The following is a 25,633-nucleotide window of genomic DNA, read 5'->3' as shown; positions in this document are numbered from 1 at the left end:
TTAGTATTTGTACTTAAGAGACCACTTCAGTTTCTGAATCAGTTTCTCTGATTTTGTTTTTTTATAGGTATATGTTTGAGTAAAATGAACATTGTTGTTTTATTCTATAAACTACAGACATTATTTCTCCAGAATTCCAAATAAAAGTATTGTCATTAATACCATTTATTTGCAGAAAATGAGAAATGTGCATATTCATAAAGTTTTAAGAGTTCAGAAATCAATATTTGGTAAAATAACCCTGGTTTTAATCACAGTCTTCATGCATCTTGGCATGTTCTCCTCCACCAGTCTTACACACTGCTTTTGGATAACTTTATGCCTTTACTCCTGGTGCAACAATTCAAGCAGTTCAGTTTGGTTTGATGGCTTGTGATCATCCATCTTCCTCTTGATTATATTCCAGAGGTTTTCAATTTGGTAAAATCAAAGAAACTAATCATTTTTAGGTGGTCTCTTTTTTACAGAGCTGTATGTACTCCAATTTGTTCTGGACTTAGTAGTTCAATTTATTGGTATAGACATCGTCCACCTTAGTTCTCAGGTTCATTCAGATATAGCCTTGACTTTATCTTTTTTTTTGTTTAAATTTTTATTTCTAATTTCCCACCCTTTCAGCTGATACTCAGCTGTATATCCCCCATCACTAGAAATGCCCCAACACCAGGAGGGTGAAGACTAGCACATGCCTTCTCTGATACATATGAAGCCAGCCACCGTCTCTTTTTGAACTGCTGCTGATGCAGCATTGCTGAGTAGCATCACAGCGCACTCGGAGGAAAGCACAGCGGTTCCGATACATCAGCTCACAGATGCCCTAGTGCTGATCGACATCACCCTTTGGAGTGATAAGGGGAGAAAGCGCCACCTACCTCCACAAAGAGAGAGCAAGACCAATTGTGCTCTCTCGGGGCTCTGGCAGCTGATGGCAAGCTGCATGACCGGGATTAGAACCAACGATCTCCTGATCATAGCTGCAGCACTTTAGACTGCTGCATTACTCTGCCCCCCAAATTGATCTTTTAAATGTACAAGAATTACAGAGGAATGCATTAATGTAAACACACACAGTGAAATTGTCACAGCTATTGTAATTGGTTCAGTATTGCACACTCAGAGGAAATGACTGTAAGTACATGATATCTCACAGATTACTCAGTCCATCAGGAGTGTCTGTCTTACACACAGGAGATTACATCACACACAGCACGCTCATCCATCTGCAGTCCAGGCTAATATGGCTTCAGTAACGAGGCTGAGCAGAAAGTCCAGATACATCCTCTGGAGACCGGTTCATATGCAGACTGGGGAGACCGAAATCACAGGCTGTGTCCCAATCCTACAAACAAGCTTTTCTAATATTCCTTCATAATTCAGTGTTTGAGATAAGGGCATTCAGACCGGGGGTTTGGTGTGAAATTGCAGTTCTTCAATCTTTTTTAGTCATTTTTTTTACATTGGTGGTGAATGGAAACACATGTTGCTGTGGTTACAAAACAAATATAACCATTTATTTTTTAATATACTGTCTCAAAACCCACTAGTAAATTGTACATTGTTTTATACCAGTTTCATATGGAATGTTGATGGTGGTAAAACAGGATTTACTAAGATTTCTAGGGGAACTATTTTCTTGCTCAGCACTCACAGGTATCCCTCCACCCTTTTAATGTTTTGTAATTTTAAATACATGTTTTAGACGCAAAATCTTATGTAAACTTTTGGTAAATTAGTGTCTCTGACATCATGCAGTATATTATTATCAATTTGGTGTAATAACTTCTTGTTATATCCGAGGTTCAGACGTATAAATCCATTCACCACAACTGTGATAAAATGAGATCCGGCAAGTTTTACACCATACCCAATCCAAATGTTCAGGTTGTGTTTAGACTGCTAGTCCAGATATCAATCTAGACAGTATCCAGATTGATTTTTTGACCCAAATCTTTGCAAATCAGATCTAAACCACATTTTAAAGTAGTTTAAAATGTGAGTACAGTCTGATTTGTAAAGATGCGTCTCAAGTCTGGACGTTCTGAACACTCAAATAATATTGTGATGTCCAGACATGCAAATCCCACTGTACACGGTAATCTCAACAGATCTGATCCGAGGAACTGAATTAGAACCTGATTTACCTGCAGTCTGAACACACCTTTTTTTTACACCTCAAACATGTAACGCATAATGCAGAGCATCATGATCATATCTTTTAACTTCCATACCGCTGTATAAAACCTACATTAAAGCTCCTCAGTTGATCATACTCATATCAGTCACGCCAGTTCGTTTAAAATCTATCAATCCGTTCAATTAATAATGTGCAAAATTAGTCCATACTGTACACAAATGATAAATAAATACATATATACATACGTAAATAAATCAATATGTAAATAAAAAATAAATACATACATAAATATAGAAATAAAAATAATTTGTACTGGCTTTGATTTCAAGTAAGAGGTATCAATTGATTATAAAGCTGCTTTTTAAACCACCTAAGGCAAACTCATCATCATGATTAGCATGTGCACACACACAAACACAAACACATATGTAGGCCTGTCACGATAACTATATTTTTGTTTGATATATTGTCAGTTGCAATAATTGTGATGAACAATATTATTGTCATTTTAAGATCATTTTATGCCACTGTTGTGATGACAATAATATCATAATAATGCAATTACAGCCTATTAAAGGGCAATAAACTTTTATTATAATTAAGAATATTAATAGAGAAGCAGCAAATGAAAAAAAAGAAAATTATTATTAAAAAAGAATTATTATTAAATTTCTGTTTTATATAATAATAATATAATAACATAATTTATACTGAACTTGGGAGTGGGAGGGCTGAATGATCTAGGGATCCAGGGATTGGCTGGCCAGGGCATATTAATGCTACATTAGCGATGTGGGACGAGGCCGGTAGCCGGTGTGCTAATGTCGTGGTAGTGATGCTGAAAGAGGCCGGCAGTGCTGTGGGATGATAAGACCACTTGCCGGACGAAGCCATTAGCCGGTGTGCTAATTTTAATTCTGTGATAGTCACTTGTCATTCCCTTTAAGAGTCAGGTGTGCTCGGACTTTGGCACGTTGATATCTTAACAGCGTGGCACTTCAGTATGTCTCAATGAGAAATTGTTGATGTAAAAGCAAGTTTGTGTACTGCAGTGCATTTAATTTGTGTGTGTAATTTGTGTGAGCGGGGATATATACAAGCTGAGAGCGTGCAACATGCACAGCTGTTATGCACGTTTAAGATAAGATTACGCGGCTGACTGTTGTCAGGGTTTTAATCAGTTAGTGGTGCATCTGTATTTCCCACCACCAAGATAGAACCATGCCAAATATTTACCTGACCACACCTCACTTCCAGAGCACATCGCAAATCAGCGTAGATATATTCAGAAACTCTGACGCTATTTTAACAGTGGGGCCACAAGGCGTGAAATTAAATTGTTTACGCCGTGTAAGATAGCAACGAGCATCGCAACACTTTGCGCAGGGTGTAAAATAGGGCCCTTGACCTGGAAATGGTTTCCTACACCTTCAAATGACTCTTGGAAACTAGAGAAACTGGTACAGGGGTCAGGTCTGGCTGATCTACATGGCAGCACCTTCAGCTACAACAATGGGCAATATAGAGATCAGTTAAAATGACTGATTCTCAAGTGAGGTTCATATATTGTACAGTAATGTAATAAGTAGCGTATTTATTGTGACAGGCCTACCCACACAGAATTGTAAAACAGAATTGTTAACAGCAGAGTGTGTCTCCTCACTGTGAACATCTCTGCACACTCGGAGGAACTTAATCACTAATTCAGCATGTGGTTAATGAGCTGGATCTGGCGTTATTTTACACTAATGGAAACACGACTCATGCCCAGGACTGTGACTGAGGATGCCTGGGCTTCAGTTAAGGCCATAGTTCTGCTGCTGCTGCTGAGGACAGAAATACAACATGTGGCCTGCAATATTAAGCCCAGCTGAAATCACGAGAATGCTCACAGTGCCCTCTGCTGGTCACAAACACGAACTGCAGCATCCAAAGTGGATAAATACCTACAGTACAAGCACTGAACTGCACCCAAACCCACACATCACCATGCACTGTTAGTGATGGTGTACTATAGTGATATACTGCTCTATATGTTGATGTGCAGTTTTGGACGCAGCCTCTGTTAATAAGAAGCCTGGTCGCTTAGTATTAGGTCCATTATACTAAACCTGCTACCTGCTAAATGACATTAGTACAAGGCCTGAGGGATCCAAACACAGCACTGTGTGTGCATGAATATGTGTGTGTGGGTGTATTATTTCAGCTTAAATGCTGAAATAAGTTTTAAAATCTGTATTTTGTATATATGAATTAAATGTAACTTTTGATAAACTTGAATTTAATATTAAATAGCATATTTCATAAATTAGTTTTGTGGAGGTAGTGAAATTTTCTGTTGAAAAAAAAAATATTTCAAAATAACATTATAGACAGTTTTATATAAATTGTATCATTTATAAGACATTTCTAAAATTTAGATCAATAAATTCAGATCTTTCTTCTGATCTGACTTCATGGATCAAATTTTTTAAAATGCAAATTTCACCACCTTACGCATTCAAAACACAAACAAACATTGTTAAAATAAAAATAAATAAACTACACCATAAAATATTTCAAGTTAATCAAAATCAGGTGAAATTAATTTATATAACACATACAAAACACAGATTTAAATACTTTTGTCTGCTTTTAAGATCCAGAATAAATAGTGGATCTTATTCTGGAATTAGTTGTGTTTGCATTACGATGTTAAAAGTAGTTTGTGTGTGTTTGTGCATGTTGTGTGTGTGATGATGCAGACACAGTGCTGTGTTTTTATAAGACAGTAGAGATATTAAAGGACGCTTTCGTCCTTGGTTAGAGCCTTGATTTGATTGACAGGTGTGAAGAATGTTTAGACTGAACTGAGCTCACGGAGGAAGCAAAGGCCGAACACCATAAAAAAATAAATAAAATAAAATAAAATAAAATAAATATTTTCAGATTTCAGCCGTACTGAACCGTGTCTCAGAGGAACAGCACCGCCCATCCCCTTACATATCCCACCTATAGTAAAGTCTATATTACACATCTACTCATGTCCAAAAGTATCCAAACTCTTGTTTTTCTGCATTAAAAATCCACTTTTTAACTCTATGTATTTATTTTACTATTTACTGCAGGAACAAAAAAGTGTTATGATTTATTAAAATTCTTTATAATTAAAATTAATAAGGTTGTTGTGAATGCATCTTAAAAGAGAACCCACAGATTTTTCTTAAATTTGTTGCAAAATTAAATGGCTATTATGTAAAAAAGTCATACAGAGGGTCCTTATAGATAAAACTGTTCAGACCAAATGATTACTTATTATTATTTAAAAATATTTCACACATTAATTAATAGTTTAGCTTTGTTTTTTTATGTTCTAAGAAGGAAAATACAGCATCTTTATGATTTTTGAAAAATATAGTTTAATGTAGAGTTTGTTTTTTAAGTTTCACTGATTCATTAATATTTAAGCTCTGTTTTCTAAAAAATATTTTCAAATAAATAATTTATTTGTTTTTTAATTTCCGTTTTAGTAATGCATTATCATATGTTTTTATTTGATGAGAGAAGGGTTTTTTTATTAGTTTAATTAGCTTCTGCTTTACTGTTCAGCATAAATGTTGTACTGAATATATATCTAGTTAGAGTAACAGTGCCCTCTACTGGTTGTTTAAAATTTGACATCCACACTTAAATTAACTAAAAATATTTACTCTTATTTTTCATATAATATTTGTTTCAGTTGACAGTTTTCAAATTGAGTTATCATTTATTTTTAACCTAAAAAAAGTCTTCACTTTCATATGTATTGTGACGTTTTTGGATACAAGTTTGGATACTTTTGGACAATATAATATCTAAAACAGTGTATCTTTCATAAAAAAGCCCCCTCTTGCGCACACACACACACACACACACACACACACACCCGCAGTTACACACTTTTAAAACTGATGCCCAGTCCACGTGGCTCCTCCTCAGAAGTCCATACTGAGATCATAATGTCCCATAATGCAGTGCTGCAGTTCATATGTTCTCCAGTCCGGTCAGGGGTCATCGGCTGTGTGATCTAGCCCTTGCCCTGCTGTTCGGAGTCGGAGCCGTCCACCTCGATGTCCGAGTCGGAGAGCGAGCGTCCGGAGCGGTCGCTGTCGGGCGAGTGTGTGTGTGTGGGGGAGCTGCCGGCGCTGTCGGCCAGCGCGTCGGTGAGTGAGAACAGGCTGCAGTCCATCAGATTAGTGGGCGTTCCCTCACTGCTGTCGCTCTCGCCATCAGAACAAAAATCGTCCACGTCCACGAACCACTCGGGCCAGAACTTCCTCCTGATCCGCTCGCAGTACATGGCCAGGTTAATCAGCTCACCTGAGAACAGGTACCAACACAACACCGTAACCATGACAACACTAACAGATTTACACATGTCCTACAGCATCAAAACAACATTAACAAGCCCTAGTTGTTAATTCTGAGTAATCTTCAGCCATAATGAATACTACCTTCACCTGTGTGTGTGTGTGAGTGTATACAGCTCTGTAAAACAATTTATAGAGATCAATTCAGTTTCTGAATCAGATTCCAAATAACAATATTGTCAATTAGAGCATTTATTTGCAGAAAATGAGAAATGGCTGAAATAACAAAAAAAGATGCAGAGCTTTCAGACCTCAAATAATGTAAATAAAACAAGTTCATATTCATACAGTTTTAAGAGTTCAGAAATCAATATTTGGTGGAATAAACCTGGTTTTTAATCACAGTTTTCATACATCTTGGCATGTTCTCCTCCACCAGTCTTACACACTGCTTTTGGATAACTTTATGCCTTCTCTCCTGGTGCAACAATTCAAGCAGTTCAGTTTGGTTTGATGGCTTGTGATCATCCACCTTCCTCTTGATTATATTCTGTGATTATATTCTGCGATTAACTGCGATTAATCGCACTTTATAGTATATGTATTAAAATTTTAATAAAAGAATGAACGTGAATTATAAAATTAAGTATATTTATATTGGTGGTGTCAGTTAATTTTAATAATAAACACTTGTATGTGTGAGGGAGAATAAAACAAAAACGTGGTGATGGAATAAATAATGCATTACAAATTAGCTAGAGGTAATTTTTTTTTTTTTACTTTATTGTAAACATATCAGCTTGGTTGTAAGGATTTCAAAAATTTTAAGCAGATGCACCTTACTGGCAGTAGGAAGCAGCAATCAAATCTGATACATAAGCCAGTACACACTAATTACCACAGCTATGAACAAATGCTGTCTGCACACGTGTGGTATGTGCAGCATTCACTGCTTGCAGCTGCATGACTCAGTTTACTACGTGTACATCTGCACTGCATGTCCAATTAAAAGCACTGTTTTTAAAAGCGCAGCAGCAAATTTTTAACGTTCTGTGTTGAAGCAGCTTCACACTGCACAGATATACGGGCTGAAACACAGAATCTTCTCACTATATTTATTTTCTTGCTCTCGCACCAGGCAGCTCTGACCAATCAGAGGAGACAATGTGCTCGCATGGTTTATTGGTGCGCATTTGGTACGTTTAGGTTTTTGTTCCTGTGTGAAACCAAACCAAACCAAACAGAGGGAGAAACTCTGCAAGTAAACACACTCATCAACTGGTCCGAACCATAAAAAAAATCAACTACAGGTGAGAAAACGCCCTCAGATACACCAGATGTACTGTATCTTGTTTATGTTAGAATGTGGAGCTGGGTAGTATTTGTGCATGACTTACCTTTAATCAGCTGTTCCGGTCTGGAGCCGGGCAAAGTCCACATGGCCTGGGCAAGGTGTCCAAACACAGCAGCATCCACACTGGACACTTTAGAGCCCATGAGGTACTTCTTATCTCCTAATAAACACACAAACATGCACATATACAGTCACAATCTACTAACAACAATGCATGGGCTCCAACAGTCCTGGCAGCAATCAAATTTATATTTATATACATTATATACACTATAGCCCTATCCGGGCGGGATTAGTTTCTCAGAGGGTCCTGGGGTATTTTTCTCTTTTATGGGGGTCCTCTGTGATTTTATTCCCGTCTGGAACGACCATGTATGTGTTTTTCTCAGACGTCCTCTGAGAAAATTACAGGCTGAATTATATACTGTTTTTCGCTGAACAAAAAAGAATTTCGTCACCTCGCAATTAATAAAATAGCTATTTGTCCACTGCCACACAGCATAATTACACTTTGGCCGTGCGTTTCCACGGAGATCCACGTAAACACAACAGCGGGTGGAAATGAGCTACTGAACGCGATGTCATGTGACCGAGAAAAACTCACTGGCTCTTCTGTTTTTTTTTTTCAATTTCAATCCGGATGCAAGAGTTTTATCACCTAAAAAACAAATCCTATTCGGATATGGCTTATGACTTTCTAAAGTACAATATTAAAAGACACTTGTCAGGGTGAGAAAAAACAGAAAGCAGAGTTAAAGGGGAAATCCAAAGTGAAATGGACTTGGAGTGTAGTAAAATATGATATTAAGTACAAATGTTTGTCAAATAGCCCACCTCCCTTTGCCCCAGTATTCCAAAATACAGCATACAAAGAAATCACTATTTTTACACCATTAACAAGAATTCTGAGGGCTCTTTTTAAAATGAGGCACTGCGAACATTGAAAGTGCACAGATAGTTTATTAAAACAGACTGTTTATACACACAGTACCTTTACATGCCCCTATCACTAGCATTGTAAGATTGTTGGGAGCATTAGCTAAAAGAGAGGATATCAGGTTTCACTACAACACAAATCCATTTCTCCTTTAAACAGAGAGCAGAGCGATGTGTGTAAGAGAGAGAGAGAGAGAGAGAGAGAGAGAGGCCATATCCTCACCCAGCAGTGTGGCGAGTGTGCGCATGTCTCTTTCCATGAGTGTGTAAATCTCATCTCTGGAGAACCGTCCGATTCCCTGACAGAACATCTCCCTCTTTACCAGGCCTCCATTCAGCTGGCACAGCGTCCACTTCAGAACATCACTCAGCGGACCAGGAACTTCCAGCATCTTCTCAGTCTGCTCCACATTCTCCACCCACTGACAGTACACGATCGCCCTGAAAACGACACAAACACATCAAACACACATACATACATTGTTGTTAATATACAGACATGGCCAAACTCATTCATGTTTCAGATCCTCTCTGCTTGCCAACAAATGCAAGTGTACAGCTGTCCATGAGCTGTTCATGTATTCTGTCACAGTAATAAGCCTATCATCAAAATCCTTATACATTAAACTAATATGCACTCTAATCTAACTAATCTAACTATAACTGACAAGAAAACTCTTGTGTGAATTGATTTAAAGTCTGTACGTTCAAAAATAAGTACAAAAAAATGAAAAAAACAGGAGCTGGGTAAATTTTGATCAAAACATGATCAATTCCATGAAGATTAACAAATTCTGAAGGCATTTACATCTCAAATGATGACATTTTTGAGCAGTTCAATGTCTTCTGGTATAAAGAAAAATATGTGGCTGTTTTCTAACATAACTGTGTTATAACAAGTGAAAGTGGAACTGACAAAAACTGAGAAAAAACATAGGCTAGGGTTCAAAGGGTTAACTACATTCCTCAACTGCACAGGAAGCCCAGGAGCAGCGAGTACCATTTAAAAAGCAGTCTATGCTGAAACAGTCCTTATAACTTCAGTATCAATGGGCATGGCTGCAGTGATATAGGATGAATTAATGTAAATAAACTGTTGTATGCCGAATGGGTGCAGTAAAATAGCTGAAAGCTAAATGGGAGGGGTCTTGCCTTCAAAACAAGTTATAAAAAAAAACAAGTAAGTTTGTCTCCATTAACTTTCATAAATATTTTAACTGGAATAAACAGTAAGTTTGGAAAATATCCCAATATGTCAGTTATATGCATATTGAGCAAAAATAATACACTCTTAACAGATCTGAAATGAGAGATATGTAGGGCAGATATGTAAATTATTACAGATGTGCTCTGATCAGACCCTGGGTTTCGCACAAGCGGGCATAATAGTGCTTCTCCTAATGCCCAATAAAAAGCCTCTGAGAGGCTAATCTGGGTAGTGCACCTCTTGGTGAGAGATTGTTGACCAGGCTGAAGCAAAAAATCAGATTTGAGCAATGTGGCTTGATTGCCAAAAACATTTTGGCAAACTGACAGACTTTAAGAGGGGCCACATCATTAAACTAAGAGAAGCTAGAGGTCATTTTGACAAAGCCAGTAACTGTTCTCCTTTGCTTGCAGTGCTGTCATGAACAAGAGAGCTGGACTTCTACGAACTACAACCACAAAAACTTTAGCAGCAAATCCAGGTTCTGCTGGGTATCAGCTTATGGTCAGGTTCAAATATGGAGGCCTAGTGGTAAGTTGAAGCGACAAACTGCCCCAACTGCTGGTGTGATAATCTGGGGAGCTATTGCTTACAGCAACAGCTCAGCGATATGTGCAGGACATCCAGTAGTCACGTGTGTTGCCTCTTATGGCAGTGCTTCTAAAGGGCTTTTGACATTTTTTAGCAGGATAATGCTCATAAACACAAGGGAAGATTGTCTCCACCAGATCACAACACACCCTTGTCACCAACCCGCTAACCATATTTTATGCTAATTAAGCATCTATTTGAGCAGCTGAGATGCCAGCTTTAGTAAAAAATCTCAATTATACTGGACCTTTAAGACAACATAGTCTCATTGTGTTTATGTTACACTAATATGATCCAGACTTCCTGCCCATGTCCTCATGCTGACATCTATTAGCTATATTTACAGCCCTGCATCAGACTGCACACACACACACACACACACACACACACACACACACAGAGTATTCGATACACAGGGAAACAGGCCTGACCGCAGCCCTGCCTGACTATAAATAATTAAATCAATAGCAGTAAGTGCATCCAACCCCAGAGACTTCCGGCTGAGGAGATGGAGAAGGACTGGTGGAGGCAGGAAGAGACACACATGAAGAAAAATGGAAAGCCATAAATAAGGATAATGGGCAAACACTGACCCAGAAGCCTTTTAACACACAAAATACTATTTATGTGCTGTTTTCCTTGCGTGCATGGATGTAAGATAAGCTGTGCCTACAGCCCCACTGTCATATTAACATTAATGTAGGAACTAGGGATTAAACGATGCCTGGATTAACCTCGAATCTCAATCATATCAGGTTCAATCCAGACACGTTTTACTGTATTGTGTATCAGATATTTTAAAGCAGCATACCTTAAAACAACGTTGTCAAAATCATGATGGTGGTACATTGCACGATATGTTACATGCAGTAATGCTGTTGACAAGCCCAATATTGATGTAAAAACACTTTGTATTAACCTTTTTTACTGCTGTATGCATTTGATAATGTATATAGTTGAGCATGGTTGTTTTGTGTTTCCTACTGTGTTTCCTAATGTTGAGGCTTCTGATTCAATTCATGTTTTACTGCATCTTGACAGCTAAACTTTCAGGGCCCTTGGCGTACCGATATAAAATTACACAGCGTATTAGGCTACAGGAGACCTTCGCACATTATGGATTTTGTAATTTTTAGAAAATTCTACTTAGATAGGTCTTCAATTGAGATGTTTAGGAGATCGCTGGTTCGAATCCTGTTCATGCATTTTGCTATCAGCTCCCGGAGCCCTGAGAGAGCACAATTGGCGTTGCTCTCTCTGGGCGTGTGGATGGCGCTCTCTTTCCCCTCATCACTCTTATGCCCGGATTAGACTACACAATTTTAGCCTGATTTTGACCCGATTTTGTCTGCGCCGACAAATTGCGTGCGTCGGATCCGAGTTTCAGTGTCGCGAGCGACAAAGGTCCGTGTAGTATGACCCAGTCAAAGAGCAGTAATTTGACGTAAGCGGCGCCGTGGGAGCGTCCGACGGAAAGACTAGCATGTTAGAATTTTTTGTATTTTATTGTCTAGTTTGACATTCTGCTCTGCGTCGTGCTCCCTGACTCTGACCAATAGGAAGACAGAGCGTTCTGTGGCGCACTGATGTAAACATGGGAAAAGAAAGTGGGTGGTGCTCCTGCAGTTCACTGGACCAGAAAAACAGAAAAATAATCTACTAATCATCTAATAATCTACTTCATCCATGAGATATTCTGTTTACAGGCACTGAAACCTAAGTAGCTCCATCTTTACCATACCTTAAGTTCTCTCTGGAGTACAAAAAGCATGTAATGTCCATTTGGGTCATCCAGGAACAAGTCCGTTTTTTTGCTCTTTTTTTTTTTTTAGTTTTTCTGAGCACAAAAGCACTACCATCACACAAATGGCTTCTGTAGCCATGATTCACTGCTTCTCCCCCGCGATGACCTACGAACTCACGCAAGGACACGGACGATGATTGGTCGGTGACTAACGTGTAGTGTTGCCAGTCCCCCGAGAACGACACAAAATGAAGATAACTGCTAAATCTGACATAGTGAACATCGTAAGGGGCAAAAATGTTGTGTAGTCTGAGCTTGGCATTAGAGTGATTTTGATCAGCACAAGGCATCTGTTTTTTGGGCTACTTTTATATACTTCATCTGCAACCTGTTCAAAACGAAAGTGTACTGTGTTTCTGGCAGGTGGGTTTTAAACCAAATTTGTCTCTCTTTAAAGACAACAAAAGGCATTACATGTGGGGTTTAAATGCTGAGAATATGTTTAAATGTATGATGAACTGATGTACAGTGAGTATGGGTGTTGTCTTGTCCCTTATCTGATGTGTTTACATTTTTGAAGACACAGAGAGCGAGCAGAGTGTCTGTGAGCCCATTACCCCTGTTGACTATGTTGACTAATTGTTGCAGCCCTCCTGGTGGCTCATTCCTTCAAAATTATTGCCGCCACTGCCTCAGAATTTTAGGAAAGTTTTTTTTACAAAACACAATTAGAAACCCTTGCACAGGACTTTTAATTTAAAATGGCGGACAAAGGAGAAAGGCAAGTAGAGAATAAAAGAGACTGCTGAAAAGGGCCTAATATATACCCAAACAAATCTTTTTGGCTCTGTTTTAAGTGTGTGTGTGTTCACCGCAGACCAAGGCTGCTTTCTGCCTCCGGCCCATTACATCACTTGAACACAGTGTTATGCATCTCTCTGATGTGTTTGTCAGTGCCAGACGAACATAGCTTTTTTTTTTTTAGAAACATTGGCTTCAGCTTGATGCATATACATGGCCGATATTTCATGTATTGTATGCTGGAAAAGGACCAAGCTATGCTGGCCATGCTACTACAGTACTTCACAGATTTTCCCAATCCATATACAGTACCAGTCAAAAGTTTAGACACACCATCTCCTTCACAAGTTTTTCTTTCTTTATTTTCTACATTGTAAATTCATATTAAACACATGAAAACAATTAAGGGACACATATGGAACAGTAAAAAACGTGTTTGTCCTCCTCAATCCCCTGATCTAAACCTAATCAACTGATTTGAGGTGATTTGGGATGAGCTGGAGCTTCACAGCGTGAAGAAAAAGCAGCAACTATTGTTCAGCACCTCCAGAAACTCCTTTAAGACGTTGGAAAACTATTGCAGGTGACTCTCCCTCATGAAGACACTGAGATTAATATACCAAGTGTGGTAAACGTGGTACTTAGAAAAATCTAAAGTATGTTCCTTTCTAGCCTTAATCTTTTCAATATTAAGTTTACAATGTTAAAATACAGTATCATAAAAAACACAATGAATGCCATAAGGTATTTCAAAACTTTTGGTACTGTATCTGTATCACAACCTAAACAGGCTGCGATGATAGCCAATAAATTAAAATTTTGCATTCATCCCTAAATTATGCAGCAGCTACATTCTAATGTTATTAAATAATTTCACAATGTATATATTGGATCATTTTTTTTATTTTGTTCTCTTTATCTACTTTTAGTACGGTATTTTTCGCACTTAAAAGACACACTTGAAAGACACACTTGAAAGACACACTTAAAATCCTTTAATTTTCCCAAAAATTGTCAGTGCACATTATGTAGGAATTTTATCATTCAGGTTGTAAGGAGCAGCAAAGCCACTTCGCTAAAGTACAGCTTTATACAAGAGTTTCAGTTTAGTTTCTCCAGCACAGAGGCTGGAGCAGTATTAGCTTTAGCCGCTAACCGCAGCGCTAGCACTTTTACCGTTTAGAGGTGAGTATTATCAGCCTGTAGCCTGCCGCTAATGCTAATGCTCCAACCTTAGTGCTGGAGAAATTTGAGAATCTAAGCTTACTGTAAATAAACGGAAGAACTTTACTCACCCAAATAAACAGTTTTCAAATCTGTGTAGATTAACATCCAGCGCTCGTTTAACTTTGAAAGAAACCGCTTTTCTAAAAATTACAGTTTTGTTTACTTAGCTTAGCTTTACTTAACTTAGTTAACTCACTCCACCACCACCCAGATCTGAGCCCTGCTAATTTAAAGGAAAACATGGTGACACCCCTGATCCTTACTAGTGTCGCATAATGCGCTCCATAATCTGCTGCGCCTAATGTATGAAAATAGACCAGCACGTTCATTGATAGTGCTCCTTATAATCCGGTGCCCCTTATAGTGCAAAAAATACGGTACGTGTGAAAATGTTTTAAGTCAGTATTAGGTCAGATTTATGCAGAAAAATCTAAAATACTAAATAATTCACCACTGTATTTACACTGATTTATTCATTATTCTTACAATCCTCACTGAATTGATAAACTGCAGCTATTTGCAGCCTCATTGAATGGGAGAATACTGTACCATCTGAGCTCTAAAACAGGATGCACTGGATTGGTTCCAACATTTTCATTAACTCTAATCTGTTCCACCCAAAGAAAACTACATTTCCACCCAAAATTAAAGCAGACTTCCTGACGTCTGACTTCAAACATGAACTGCTGTTATGAGATTACATCCGGCACTCTGAGACTATCCAGGCAGTGGCTAATAATCCATATACTGTAAAAGCTCATTCACTCCGATTATGTTCCGGGCAGTGGCGTGAGGCTCAGTGACTCACCAGTATAAGTGTTCCTCCACCATTTTGGTGATGGCTCGTGCCACAGCCAGTTCTGGACCACTCAGCTTCTTATTGAGGCTGACACCAAGCTTCTCCTCCAGAAAATCAATGATGAACTCGGTCCCGGACACACACTCGTGATTATACTCGATCCACGGCATCGTCGACTGAGGAGACAGACTGCCGTCGAAGTAGTTCTGAAGAGGAAAGGACAAGAGAAATTTACATGAATCCTTCCACAACCTTAAATGTGCCTTTTTTTTACCTTTTACCTTTTTTTACATTTTGTTTAAATAATTAAATACACTGTAAAATCTGACTGCAATACTTATTGAAATAAATAAGTTGATATTGATTGAGACAAAATAACTCTAAAATAAATAAATAGTTAAGATACACAGTCAGATCATTTGAGTATTTTAAGTTATGGAAAATGTATTCACATTTTAAAGTCATAGGGACTAAGTGAACTAAGCTGTTTTAAATAAATGTGGTGACCTTTACCATTGGCTCACAGCACTATTTTGCTACTAGGTGGGCCATTTCACCCTTTGCATATCATCAATGTGTAGTAATTTCCCCAAAGTTACCTTTCCTTATGTGTTCAGTTGGGATCTTTTTTGTGGTATAACTGCTTGGCCTTAATGTCAAAGTTATTATCATACAATACTTGTGCACTAATGCATAATTATGTCCTCTACATGCCAACAACTGGTGAGATGTGGAACTGGTACTGTTCTGGTTCATAAACTGGTTCATGGGCTGGTTCACTGAAAAGCTTCTTATAAGCTTGAATGGAACCGGTTTAAGAACTAGAGTTCATTGGTGGGAAAGCCCTTACAGTATCACATCTACCAAGGTCCACATTTAAAGACTTCTGTTGGAGTAGTCAAGTTAAACAGTCTAATTAAAATGTACTTAATTAGCTTTTAATTACATTTACCACTTAACAAAGTGGTGCTCAGTTGAATGTGTAATTTAAGGCAATATTTGAGCTTACTTAACTGGTCAGTGTACCTAATACATAATATGTACATGTGTTATTATCTGAAATACTGAAACTGTTAAATGATAAAAAATGATCAGTGTACCTGATAAGGCAAGTCCACCATGCGCAGGTAAGTTTCCATCTTCAGGCAGAACGGAGACAGACTGGGGACACCGTTTTTGGGTCTGGTGAACTGGTGAAGGATGATTGCATCTTTAGAGTCCAACTGCTGCTCTTTCCTACACAACACACAAACAGATACACAACTGTAAGGATACTAAATAATCCTCTATTGAAGAAGTTGGCCAAAAATAAACGAAGTAATACTGTATGAATGATCACTGACAAATAGGTAAGTTTGGATCCGATACAATGAATCGGAACAGTATTGATCCAGACATATTTTAATGATCGGTCTTTGGCTATTTAATTTAATTATATATTATTTATATTAATATATTACTTTTATAAATTGTATTGACAATACGTTTTAATAAGCATATAAAGGATATTATTAGTGCTTAAAAAAACCGACCTAAATTCATTACAAAAAAAGTATAAATATATCAAGTATAAAAATATCAAGTTAAAACAAATGATGTGCAGCAAAAATGTACTAAACATCTGAGCAGTTTTTAAGAATCTGCTAGAGCTGATTTATTTTGTCATGAGTGTGTAAGGGAGTTAGGGAGTCAGTGTGTGGAGCATTCTGGGTATCGTAGTCTGGAGGCTGGAGATGGCAGGTACACCTGAGTGTGGGAGACAGGAGCAAATTCAGCACTAAGCGTGCTAATATAATATTTTTCCTGAAAAGGCAATTTGGTCTATAACATTATCCCATCTATACTTTATGTTCTGATATGATAATTCAGACAATAAAAATATCCTGCATATAAACTTAATGGCATTTAGTAAAAAAAGTAAGTGTTTTTTGCTGCCAAGATAGCAATACACCAAAAACACACCTCACGTCTAGACCAAGACACCCATCGGCATAGATTGCACTATTTAAACAATGCAAGCAAGTTGTGAAACTAAGCCTGTTCACAGGGTGTAAAATAGCAGTAAGCGTGCGCAGGGTTTTACTTTAATTCTTTTCTTTACTCTTTACTTAAGTCTTAGCCAGGCAGCAGAATAGATAGAGAATTTGATTCAAAACATTCAAAAGCATCCAAAAGTGTGAAAAAAGAAAAAAAAAATCTCAGAAACCCAGTACTTTATTAATTTCTCTTTCTCCAATGAGTGCAAGAAATTGTATAGGTGTATAATGGTGGAGGGTCTTTTGAGCCAACATTTTGTAATCATATTTTCCACTGCTGCAAGTGCACCATTAACAAATAAGTGTCACATTTATTGAGGTTTTCTGTTATTGTATTGTATTTTACACTGATGTTTTAAAAATATTTAAACAATTAATACACGGAACACTCCTAGATATATATATATATATATATATATATATATATATATATATATATATATATATATATATATATATATATATATATATGCGGTCACTTTCAATGTCAACACCACACGAAGCAGATTAATGATTTTTGCAGTAAAAAGCAGCGGCAGCTAAAAGTTCAGGGCTTCACTGAGAATCATGAAGCTGAAACATCCCCACAAGAAGAGTTACAGGAAAAAAGGAGGAAGATAGGGAGGAGGTGGGTGCCAAGTTGTTCAACATGCAGGTAAGGAGAAGTGAGGGTTTATTCAGGGCTGAGAGTGGGAGAACTAAAGGGCATGGATCAATCTCCCAAAATTAACTTCATTTAATAGTTACACTCACATAAGTTAAACATCTTAATGCATTTAGCATCACATTTTGTATCGTTTTATTTCAAACTGAAAGATACAAGCTGTATAGGGAAGTTGTTTACCAAAAGACTAAACTGCTGTGTAAAATTCACTCATATGTGACTATAGTAGCACTGCTGAGAAACATGGATTATGAATTGTTGTTATGTCTGCTGAGATATCAAAATGGTTGAGTATCCAATAAATACTGCATGTTTAAATTGTAGTTTTGTAGCGCTTTTTATGTAAAAGGTGGCAACTTTTATAAAAAAAAGGTGCTTGTTTTTTTTTCACAGTGAAAATACTAGAATTTCATTAGAGTTATTTGGATTGATAAGGTTGACAAAAGCCCTATCTGGATGGAATTAGTTTCTCAGGGGGACGACTGTGAAAAATATTTCACACTTCTACTCAGTGATAAAACTCTTGCATCCAGACTGCAATTGAAAAAAAGAGGAGGACCAGTGAGTTTTTTTGGCTTACTCAGTCACATGACATCACATAAGGAATTGGTTCAGTAACTCACTGTTGTGTTTACGTGGATCTTTGTGGAAACGTGTGAGGAAAAACACATACATGGTCGTTCTGGACAAGAATAAAATTACAGAGGACCCCCATAAAATAGAAAATTACCGAGCTGCTTTACAGTTCTAGAACTAATCTAAGCAGTCTGAATGCCTAGGTGTTTGTTTTTTGATTAAGCAATGTATTTTTGGCAAAATAGTGTATGTATAATAAGTTATATAAGTCATTCTCTACACTAAATAAAACTATTTGTCATTCATTATTTGTTTGTTAATTATTAGTATTATCTGGGCTCAAAACTTTTATTCTAAAAATTTAACATTCATAGAGAGCAGAACAGCCTCTTCTATTAATTGACAGACTTTCATAAGGTATTAAAAATATTATTTTGTATTAAATTTCAATATAAAATATCACTGATACCATATTTACATGCATATAGTTTCCATTTCCTTTTTACACAGATGACAAGGATAGTGTTCATAGAGTGTTCATGTGCACATGCAAGATCACACTGATTCACCAGAGATTTGGGGTGGGAGGGGGTTTTCATGCATGTGTCACCAGGATATAAAAGATGATAAGTGTGATTTTATCTTATCTGTCACCTTTTTAACATTACTAATGGGAGCAAACCATCCATCCAGTGTTAGTGTGCTGCAATGGTGCATTACTACTGTATTGTAACGGCCATGCGGAGATAACGGGTAGCACTGCTGTAACTGGGGAACAGCAGGAGCAGTTTATGGAGGAGAACACACTAGCGGCTAATTTTAGAACAGCAGGGCCTCAAACACACACACATACACGGAGAGAGAGAGAGCTCTGAGGCAAAACAAGAGATTTACGCAATACAGCACAGCCCTTTAATTCAGCTTACACTGCACACCCACACTAAACACTGGCTAAAGAAACAATCTCAATACAAAGAGGATACTGCATCAAACACTGACAAAGAACCTTTGACTGCTACAGACTGGAACCGTATCACATTATCAACAAATCTAGCTTCTGTTTGGGAGCCGATGAGATATGGAGGTCTTATGGTGTGCACTTCAATCCTGCTGCAACTGCTGCTCTGATTATCTGGAGAACCATCGCATACAACTAGTGCTGGGCAGTATACTGGTTCATACATTATATAATAGGGGAATTTAGAACAGGTATGCATTTTTCTCATACCGCCATAACACTAGAGGCGCTGTGGAGCGCCGTGTAGAACAGCACCATAGGAGCACACTGGAACAGCTCTCAGGATAACGCTAGCAAGTTAGCATAACAAGCTAACGCACTGGAAGCTCAGCTATGTGGAGCCAGTTTATACTTCTGCCATGTACCCTATGCCGTATCTCGACTCGCACCTCTCTGGAAATTCGCAGTTTAATCTGCACAGCGATGTAGAGCCGCTGATACGCACCCACAGAAGTATAAATGCACTCTGCTCGATATGCGCAGACTATGGCACAAACATTAGCAGATTAACACTTGCCCCTCTCTCCATCCTGCCTGAGAACAGCACTTTATCTCCCAGACGAGCCCAGAAACTGTCCTGAGCACAGAATCATTTATTCAGCAATAGATAAAACTCCCTAAAACTCAATGATACGAGGTAATCTGTAACTATAGCCCTGTTTAAATATATTAATACTGTAGCTTATGTTGAAGTTGATGGCGTATCTCTTTTTAAGGTCTATTGTTTACATACTTCAGCTGTTTTTCTGATATTGCAGTCTGATTTGTTATTTATATATTGTCTAATTTTGTGGGACAAAGTAAACCCAATGTTAATCTAAGCCTTAATTTAAAGCCTTAGTGTTTTAAATCATATGTACTCCTAATAGTACTGTAAGTCACAGACCTATATAAAATGCCCAGTCATACCAAAAATGTGTAATTAAATAATAATAATAAAAATACAGTGATAAAATGTTTTTGGTCATACCGCCCAGAACTATATAGAACAGTCGGTCACCCCTAATAGTACACTAACTGCTCATATATGCAGAACATGAGATGTTTCTTATGGAAGAGCTTCTAAATGCATCAGCCGGATAAAGCTCACCCACAAACCGCAAGGTTTTTCCAGGAATGTCTACACCAGACTGCACTGCAACACTTCCTATCCAGCATTTATGTTATGGGTCCACTTTAGATGCATCCCACGAGTGTGCAGGATCTACAGTTCCAGCTGCAACATATGAGGGCAAATTTGTCACAGGATGCCATAGAGAATTTGTATAGCTCCATGCCCAAGCAAATCTATATTGTATCCAGGCTAGAGGACCCCAACAGTATACTAGAGTCTTTTTCCAACTGTACAGTTTACGTAACGTTATGAATGTAACTTTTCACAACCAATGCTGTAATCATCATTACATTCACACATACGCAGTTTTATTCCATACCAACAACTTCTTCTTAGCGCTTTATTGTTTTCCAATGTGTGTGTGTATATAAGCCCATTCTACTGGAACCAGTTCAACTACATACATTACCAAGTTTATGACCCTGTGATTATCCAATGTGATGCCATTTACACTAGAATAAGCATTTTAAATCAGTGTTTTGGCAAGATAGCAGTAGCTGTGTTGGTGTAATGTATTATATTGTTGTGGAAAACTATGAAAATCAAATAAATTCTGTGTAAATAATGGATGCTAAGACTGAGACTCATCTGCCTTTTTCTGAGAGGCAGTGTTTCTGAATGAGGATTGATTTTGTTATCTAATCTGAGGAGGGATTACATTAGCACAGATAATGGTGTGCAGTAGGGCACACTGAGGGAAACAGCATGCATATTTAATCACCACAGCGCTGCATGTGAGAAAGGGCTCATTACTCCCATGACCCGCTTTATGAAGTGAGAGGTAAATGTGAGGCCTTTACAAAACTCATCCTAAGTAAGCTGAACAGTTACACACACTCTACACTATATGTCTGTATATCTGTATGTCTGACTGTCATTATATGGTGTGCTGATCAGTTTATTTGCTTTGTTTAAGTTGCAGGGAGAAATCAACATGCGAACATGGAGACAATTATGCCTCTAGTTTACTAAAGTGTATTTAGTTACATTTTTACTAAAAGTTAAATCATAAAGATAATATGAAATAAAGGAAGTTCAATAATGTTATTTGACAAAACAGAGATGCTGCTACCTTTTACAGAGTAGTTATACTACTAACACTGCTACTACTAATAATAAAACATTGTGATTACAATTACTCCTCTTCCTCCTACTATGGCTATTAATGTAGTAATATAGTAATAATGATACCATAACCACTACTACCTACAACGATAATAAAAAAATAATAATGATAATACCACTATGGGCACCATTGCTACCAATAATAATCATAATAATAATAGCAATAACATTACTACTAATCTTATTATTATTACTACTACTACTAAAAACAATACTTTGAAAACAATACGACTGCTAGTATTTGTACTACTACCATTACTTAATATAGAACTACTACCACTATTTAGACTACTATTATTATAATTATTGATAATAATACTACTAATAATAATAGCATTATCTTTAAATTTTAACTTTAATAACAATAACATCAGCACTATCACTAATATTACTATTACTACTGCTAAAAACAATAATTAGAACAATACAACTGCTACTACTATTGATTCAAATACAACTTCTACCACTATTAATTCTACTATTATTATTATTATTAACAAGAAGAAGAAGAAGGAAATAATTACAACATAAGTGCTACTGCTAATATTACTACTAACAACAGTAATAATAGTATTACTACCACTAATACTATACATAATAATAACAATAATACTACTATTACTACTACTACCTCTACTACTACTCACAATAATAATAATAATAATAATTATTATTATTATAATAATAGTACTACTATTACTACTACTACTACTACTCATTATAATAATAATAATAATAATAGTACTAATATTACTACTACTACTACTACTACTCATAATAATAATAATAATAACAGTACTACTATTACTCATGGGCGTGGTAGTGGGGGGAAAAGTGGACCTGACTACCCAGGGCCCGAGTAGGGAGAGGGGCCCATGAAAATCCTGATTTTTTTTTCGCTCACTTTCCTTTGTTTACTGGCATGGATAGGGGCCCATTAACATAGAGGGTGTACAGGGCCCAGAATTTGCTGCTACGCCCCTGTTATTACTACTACTACTACTACTCATTATAATAATAATAATAATAATAATAATAATAATAATAATAATAATAATACTATTACTACTACTACTACTACTACTCATAATAATAATAATAATAATAATAATAATAATAATAATAATAATCGTGTCGTTACTACAAATAAAAACATTCCTTAAATAATATTAAATACTAAAGATATTATCATTTTTTATTAATAACGGGAGGTTATAGTGGGAGGCTCAGATTATGTGTCAGCTGTTACTATGTGAGGCTGAGGGGTGTGTGTGTGTGTGTGTGTGTGTGTGTGTGTGTGTGTGTGGCTGTTCATCCATCCAAAAGCTGAGGAGAACATCACGTTCCTCGAGCCGGAGCTCCGTGACGAGGCGCGGTGTAATCTGGCACGTGCTGCAGCGCCCGTGCGTTAAACAGTGAGAGGAAGAGAGTGAGAGTGTATGGATGAAGGACGGTAACCGGAAGTGAGTGTAGGGATGAAGGGCAGTAACTGGGAGAACACTGGGCTCTGAGGAGAATCTCTCCTTCTCGCCATCACAGCGCCTCTACAAGCCCTGCACCCACGTGACCTGAGAAACGTGACTCAACCCTGTCCCCGGGGCTCCTGCACCAATACAAGCTTTTCCCCCCGCACGAGCCCAGCACACCCCCCACATACAGCCAGATTACACCATCACAGCCCAGTACTGCAGCCCTGTTAACAGATTTAATCTGTACATTCATATTACTGATTCAGCATCTGCCCAAAACAAACCAGTTTAATACAGCCCACTACAACACAACCCAAACCAGATCAATACAGCCCACTACAACCCAACACAAACCAGTTCAATACAACTCAGTAGATTCTAGTGTAATCCACTACAACCCAGTGCTGCAGTCCTATTAACAGATTACCGCTGCCGATTAATCTGTACATCAATATAACCTAATGGGTATCTGTCCAGTGCCATGCAAAACTAGAACAGCCAGTTTTATACAATCCAGTACAGCCCAAAACAATCCACAACCATTATTCTGGCTACATCCCAGAATAACCCAACACAAACCAGTTAAATTCAACACAATTCAGTTCAGCTCAATACAGACACTTTTAACCCACAACAACAACAGAAAGTTTTACAGTCCAATGCAACCCCACGAAAAATAATGCAACCCAACACAAACCAATACAATCCAACACAATCTAATACAACCCAACACAATATAATACAAGCTAATACAACCCAACACAGCCCAATACAACCCACCACAAACCAACACAACCCAATGCAGGCCAGAACATCCCACTACAAAACAACATAGGCCAAAACAACCCACTACAAACCAAAACAACCCAACACAGGCCAAAACAACCAACTGCAAACCAAGACAATTCAGTTTAATAACCAAACTTCAAGTTCAAACCTAATTCATCCTAGTTTAGAACAACACAAACTGCAATCAACTGCAACCCAAGAACCACTAATACAGACAAAGCTGTCCAATACAGCAGAGCTCAGCACCAATTTAATACAACTAAGTACATTTCAACACAACACAAACCAGCTTGTGACTAAACAGGTTAATATGGATAAAGCAGCCTAATGCAACACAACACAATCCAACACAACCAAATACAGCCAAATACAGCCCAACACAACCTAATATAACCTAATACAACTAAATACAACCCAAAACAAACAAATACAACCCCCCAAAAAATACAACCCAAATACAGCCTAATATAGTTTAATACAGTGTCATACAACCAAATACAGCCAAATACAACAAAAAGAAACCAACAAATACAACCCGAAACAACCAAATACAGCTTAATACAGTCTAATACAACCAAACACAAAACCAAACACAACCAAATACAACCCAAAAACAACCAAATAAAACCAAACACAACGAAATACAGCCAAATACAACCCAACACTACCAAATACAACCAAATACAGCCCAACACAACCAAATACATCCCAAAAACAGCCTAATGCAGTCTAGTACAGGCCAAACCAGTGCAACCCATTACTAAACAGTGCAGTGAAAAGCACATCAGCCCTCTCCCTCCTCCTCCCTCCTCAGCTGTTCAGCTCCCGCTCGGTACCTGATGGCGAGCAGCTCGTAGAGCAGGTAGGCGGCGGCGGCCAGCAGCGCTCCCCCGGTCAGATACAGCGTCCTCCTCCACCAGGTCTCCGCCACCAGGCCGGACATGATCCCGCCGCAGTCCTGCAGCGGCAGCGCCACCACGCAGCCCGACACCGAGTGCCGCTCGTCCGCGGGCAGCCCGAATGGAACCGGAAGGCTACGGTTCCGGCCCAGGTCCACGACGAAGGCGCGTGAGGAGGCGAACCCCGCGCGCCACTGCATCCTGCCCCCTGCCCCAGCAGCCCACCTGCCCTACCGCCTCCACCCGCCCCCCCGCAGCCCGACCGCTGCCGCTCTCTGCCGCGAGCTCAACCGGAGCCCAGCGAGCTCGGGGGATGCTCGGCCGGCGGCGCGCGTGCGCACCTGCCTCTTTTGTCTAGGCACGCATTGATGGAGACGGGTGACGTCACCGAGGGGCTGGAGATGCTCCCTCTCTCTCTTTCAGCATCTCTTTCTGCATCTCTCTCTCTTCCTGCATCTCTCTATCTTTCTCTCTCTTTCTATATCTCACTCACTCTGTCTCTCTTTCTGTATCTCAGTCTCTGTATTGCTCTCTCTTCATCTCTCTATCTCTATCTCTTTAAGCAGAACCTAGTCCTACAAAAAAGTGTTTGTCAGAAACCTAATAACTTTGTTTTGCCACCCTTTGTTGCAACCACTGCAATTAAGTCTGTAAATCTTCTTTACAGAATTGGTTTAATTTAGCCACATTGGCAAGTTTTTGAGCATAAACAGCCTTTTTAACATCATGCCACAGCATCTCAGTCAGACTTTGCCTAGACCACTTCAAAACCTTGATTTTCCTTTTTGAGCCATTCAAAGGTGCTTTGGATCATTGTTCTGT

The 25,633-nt window shown here is 38.2% G+C and overlaps 1 protein-coding gene across 1 annotated transcript; it reads right to left on the bottom strand.

The window, feature by feature from the left end:
• Positions 1–1,074: 1,074 nt before the first annotated feature.
• On the bottom strand, positions 1,075–25,048 carry faxcb (failed axon connections homolog, metaxin like GST domain containing b). Its single transcript, XM_007230944.4, has 6 exons — positions 24,749–25,048; positions 16,222–16,357; positions 15,131–15,327; positions 8,976–9,193; positions 7,860–7,976; positions 1,075–6,472 (listed from the first exon to the last, which is right to left on the bottom strand). Exons 1-6 carry the CDS (start codon positions 25,009–25,011, stop codon positions 6,180–6,182), a joined length of 1,224 nt encoding a protein of 407 aa, XP_007231006.2. The 5' UTR covers positions 25,012–25,048; the 3' UTR covers positions 1,075–6,179.
• Positions 25,049–25,633: the final 585 nt, after the last annotated feature.

Source organism: Astyanax mexicanus, chromosome 4, assembly GCF_023375975.1.
Source record: "Astyanax mexicanus isolate ESR-SI-001 chromosome 4, AstMex3_surface, whole genome shotgun sequence".
Classification (NCBI taxonomy): Eukaryota; Metazoa; Chordata; class Actinopteri; order Characiformes; family Acestrorhamphidae; genus Astyanax; species Astyanax mexicanus.
Note: the sequence above shows the minus strand (reverse complement) of the source record. Positions and strands in the feature narration are given on the sequence as shown.

Excerpts from the sequence above, each read along its gene's own strand:
- faxcb (XM_007230944.4), bottom strand. The coding sequence starts at position 25,011 with ATGCAGTGGCGCGCGGGGTTCGCCTCCTCACGCGCCTTCGTCGTGGAC. Across the intron at positions 15,328-16,221 it reads TGGTGGACTTGCCTTATCAG|AACTACTTCGACGGCAGTCT; the intron begins GTACACTGATCA and ends TTTCCTCTTCAG. Across the intron at positions 6,473-7,859 it reads ACCGGAACAGCTGATTAAAG|GTGAGCTGATTAACCTGGCC; the intron begins GTAAGTCATGCA and ends ACCTGTTCTCAG.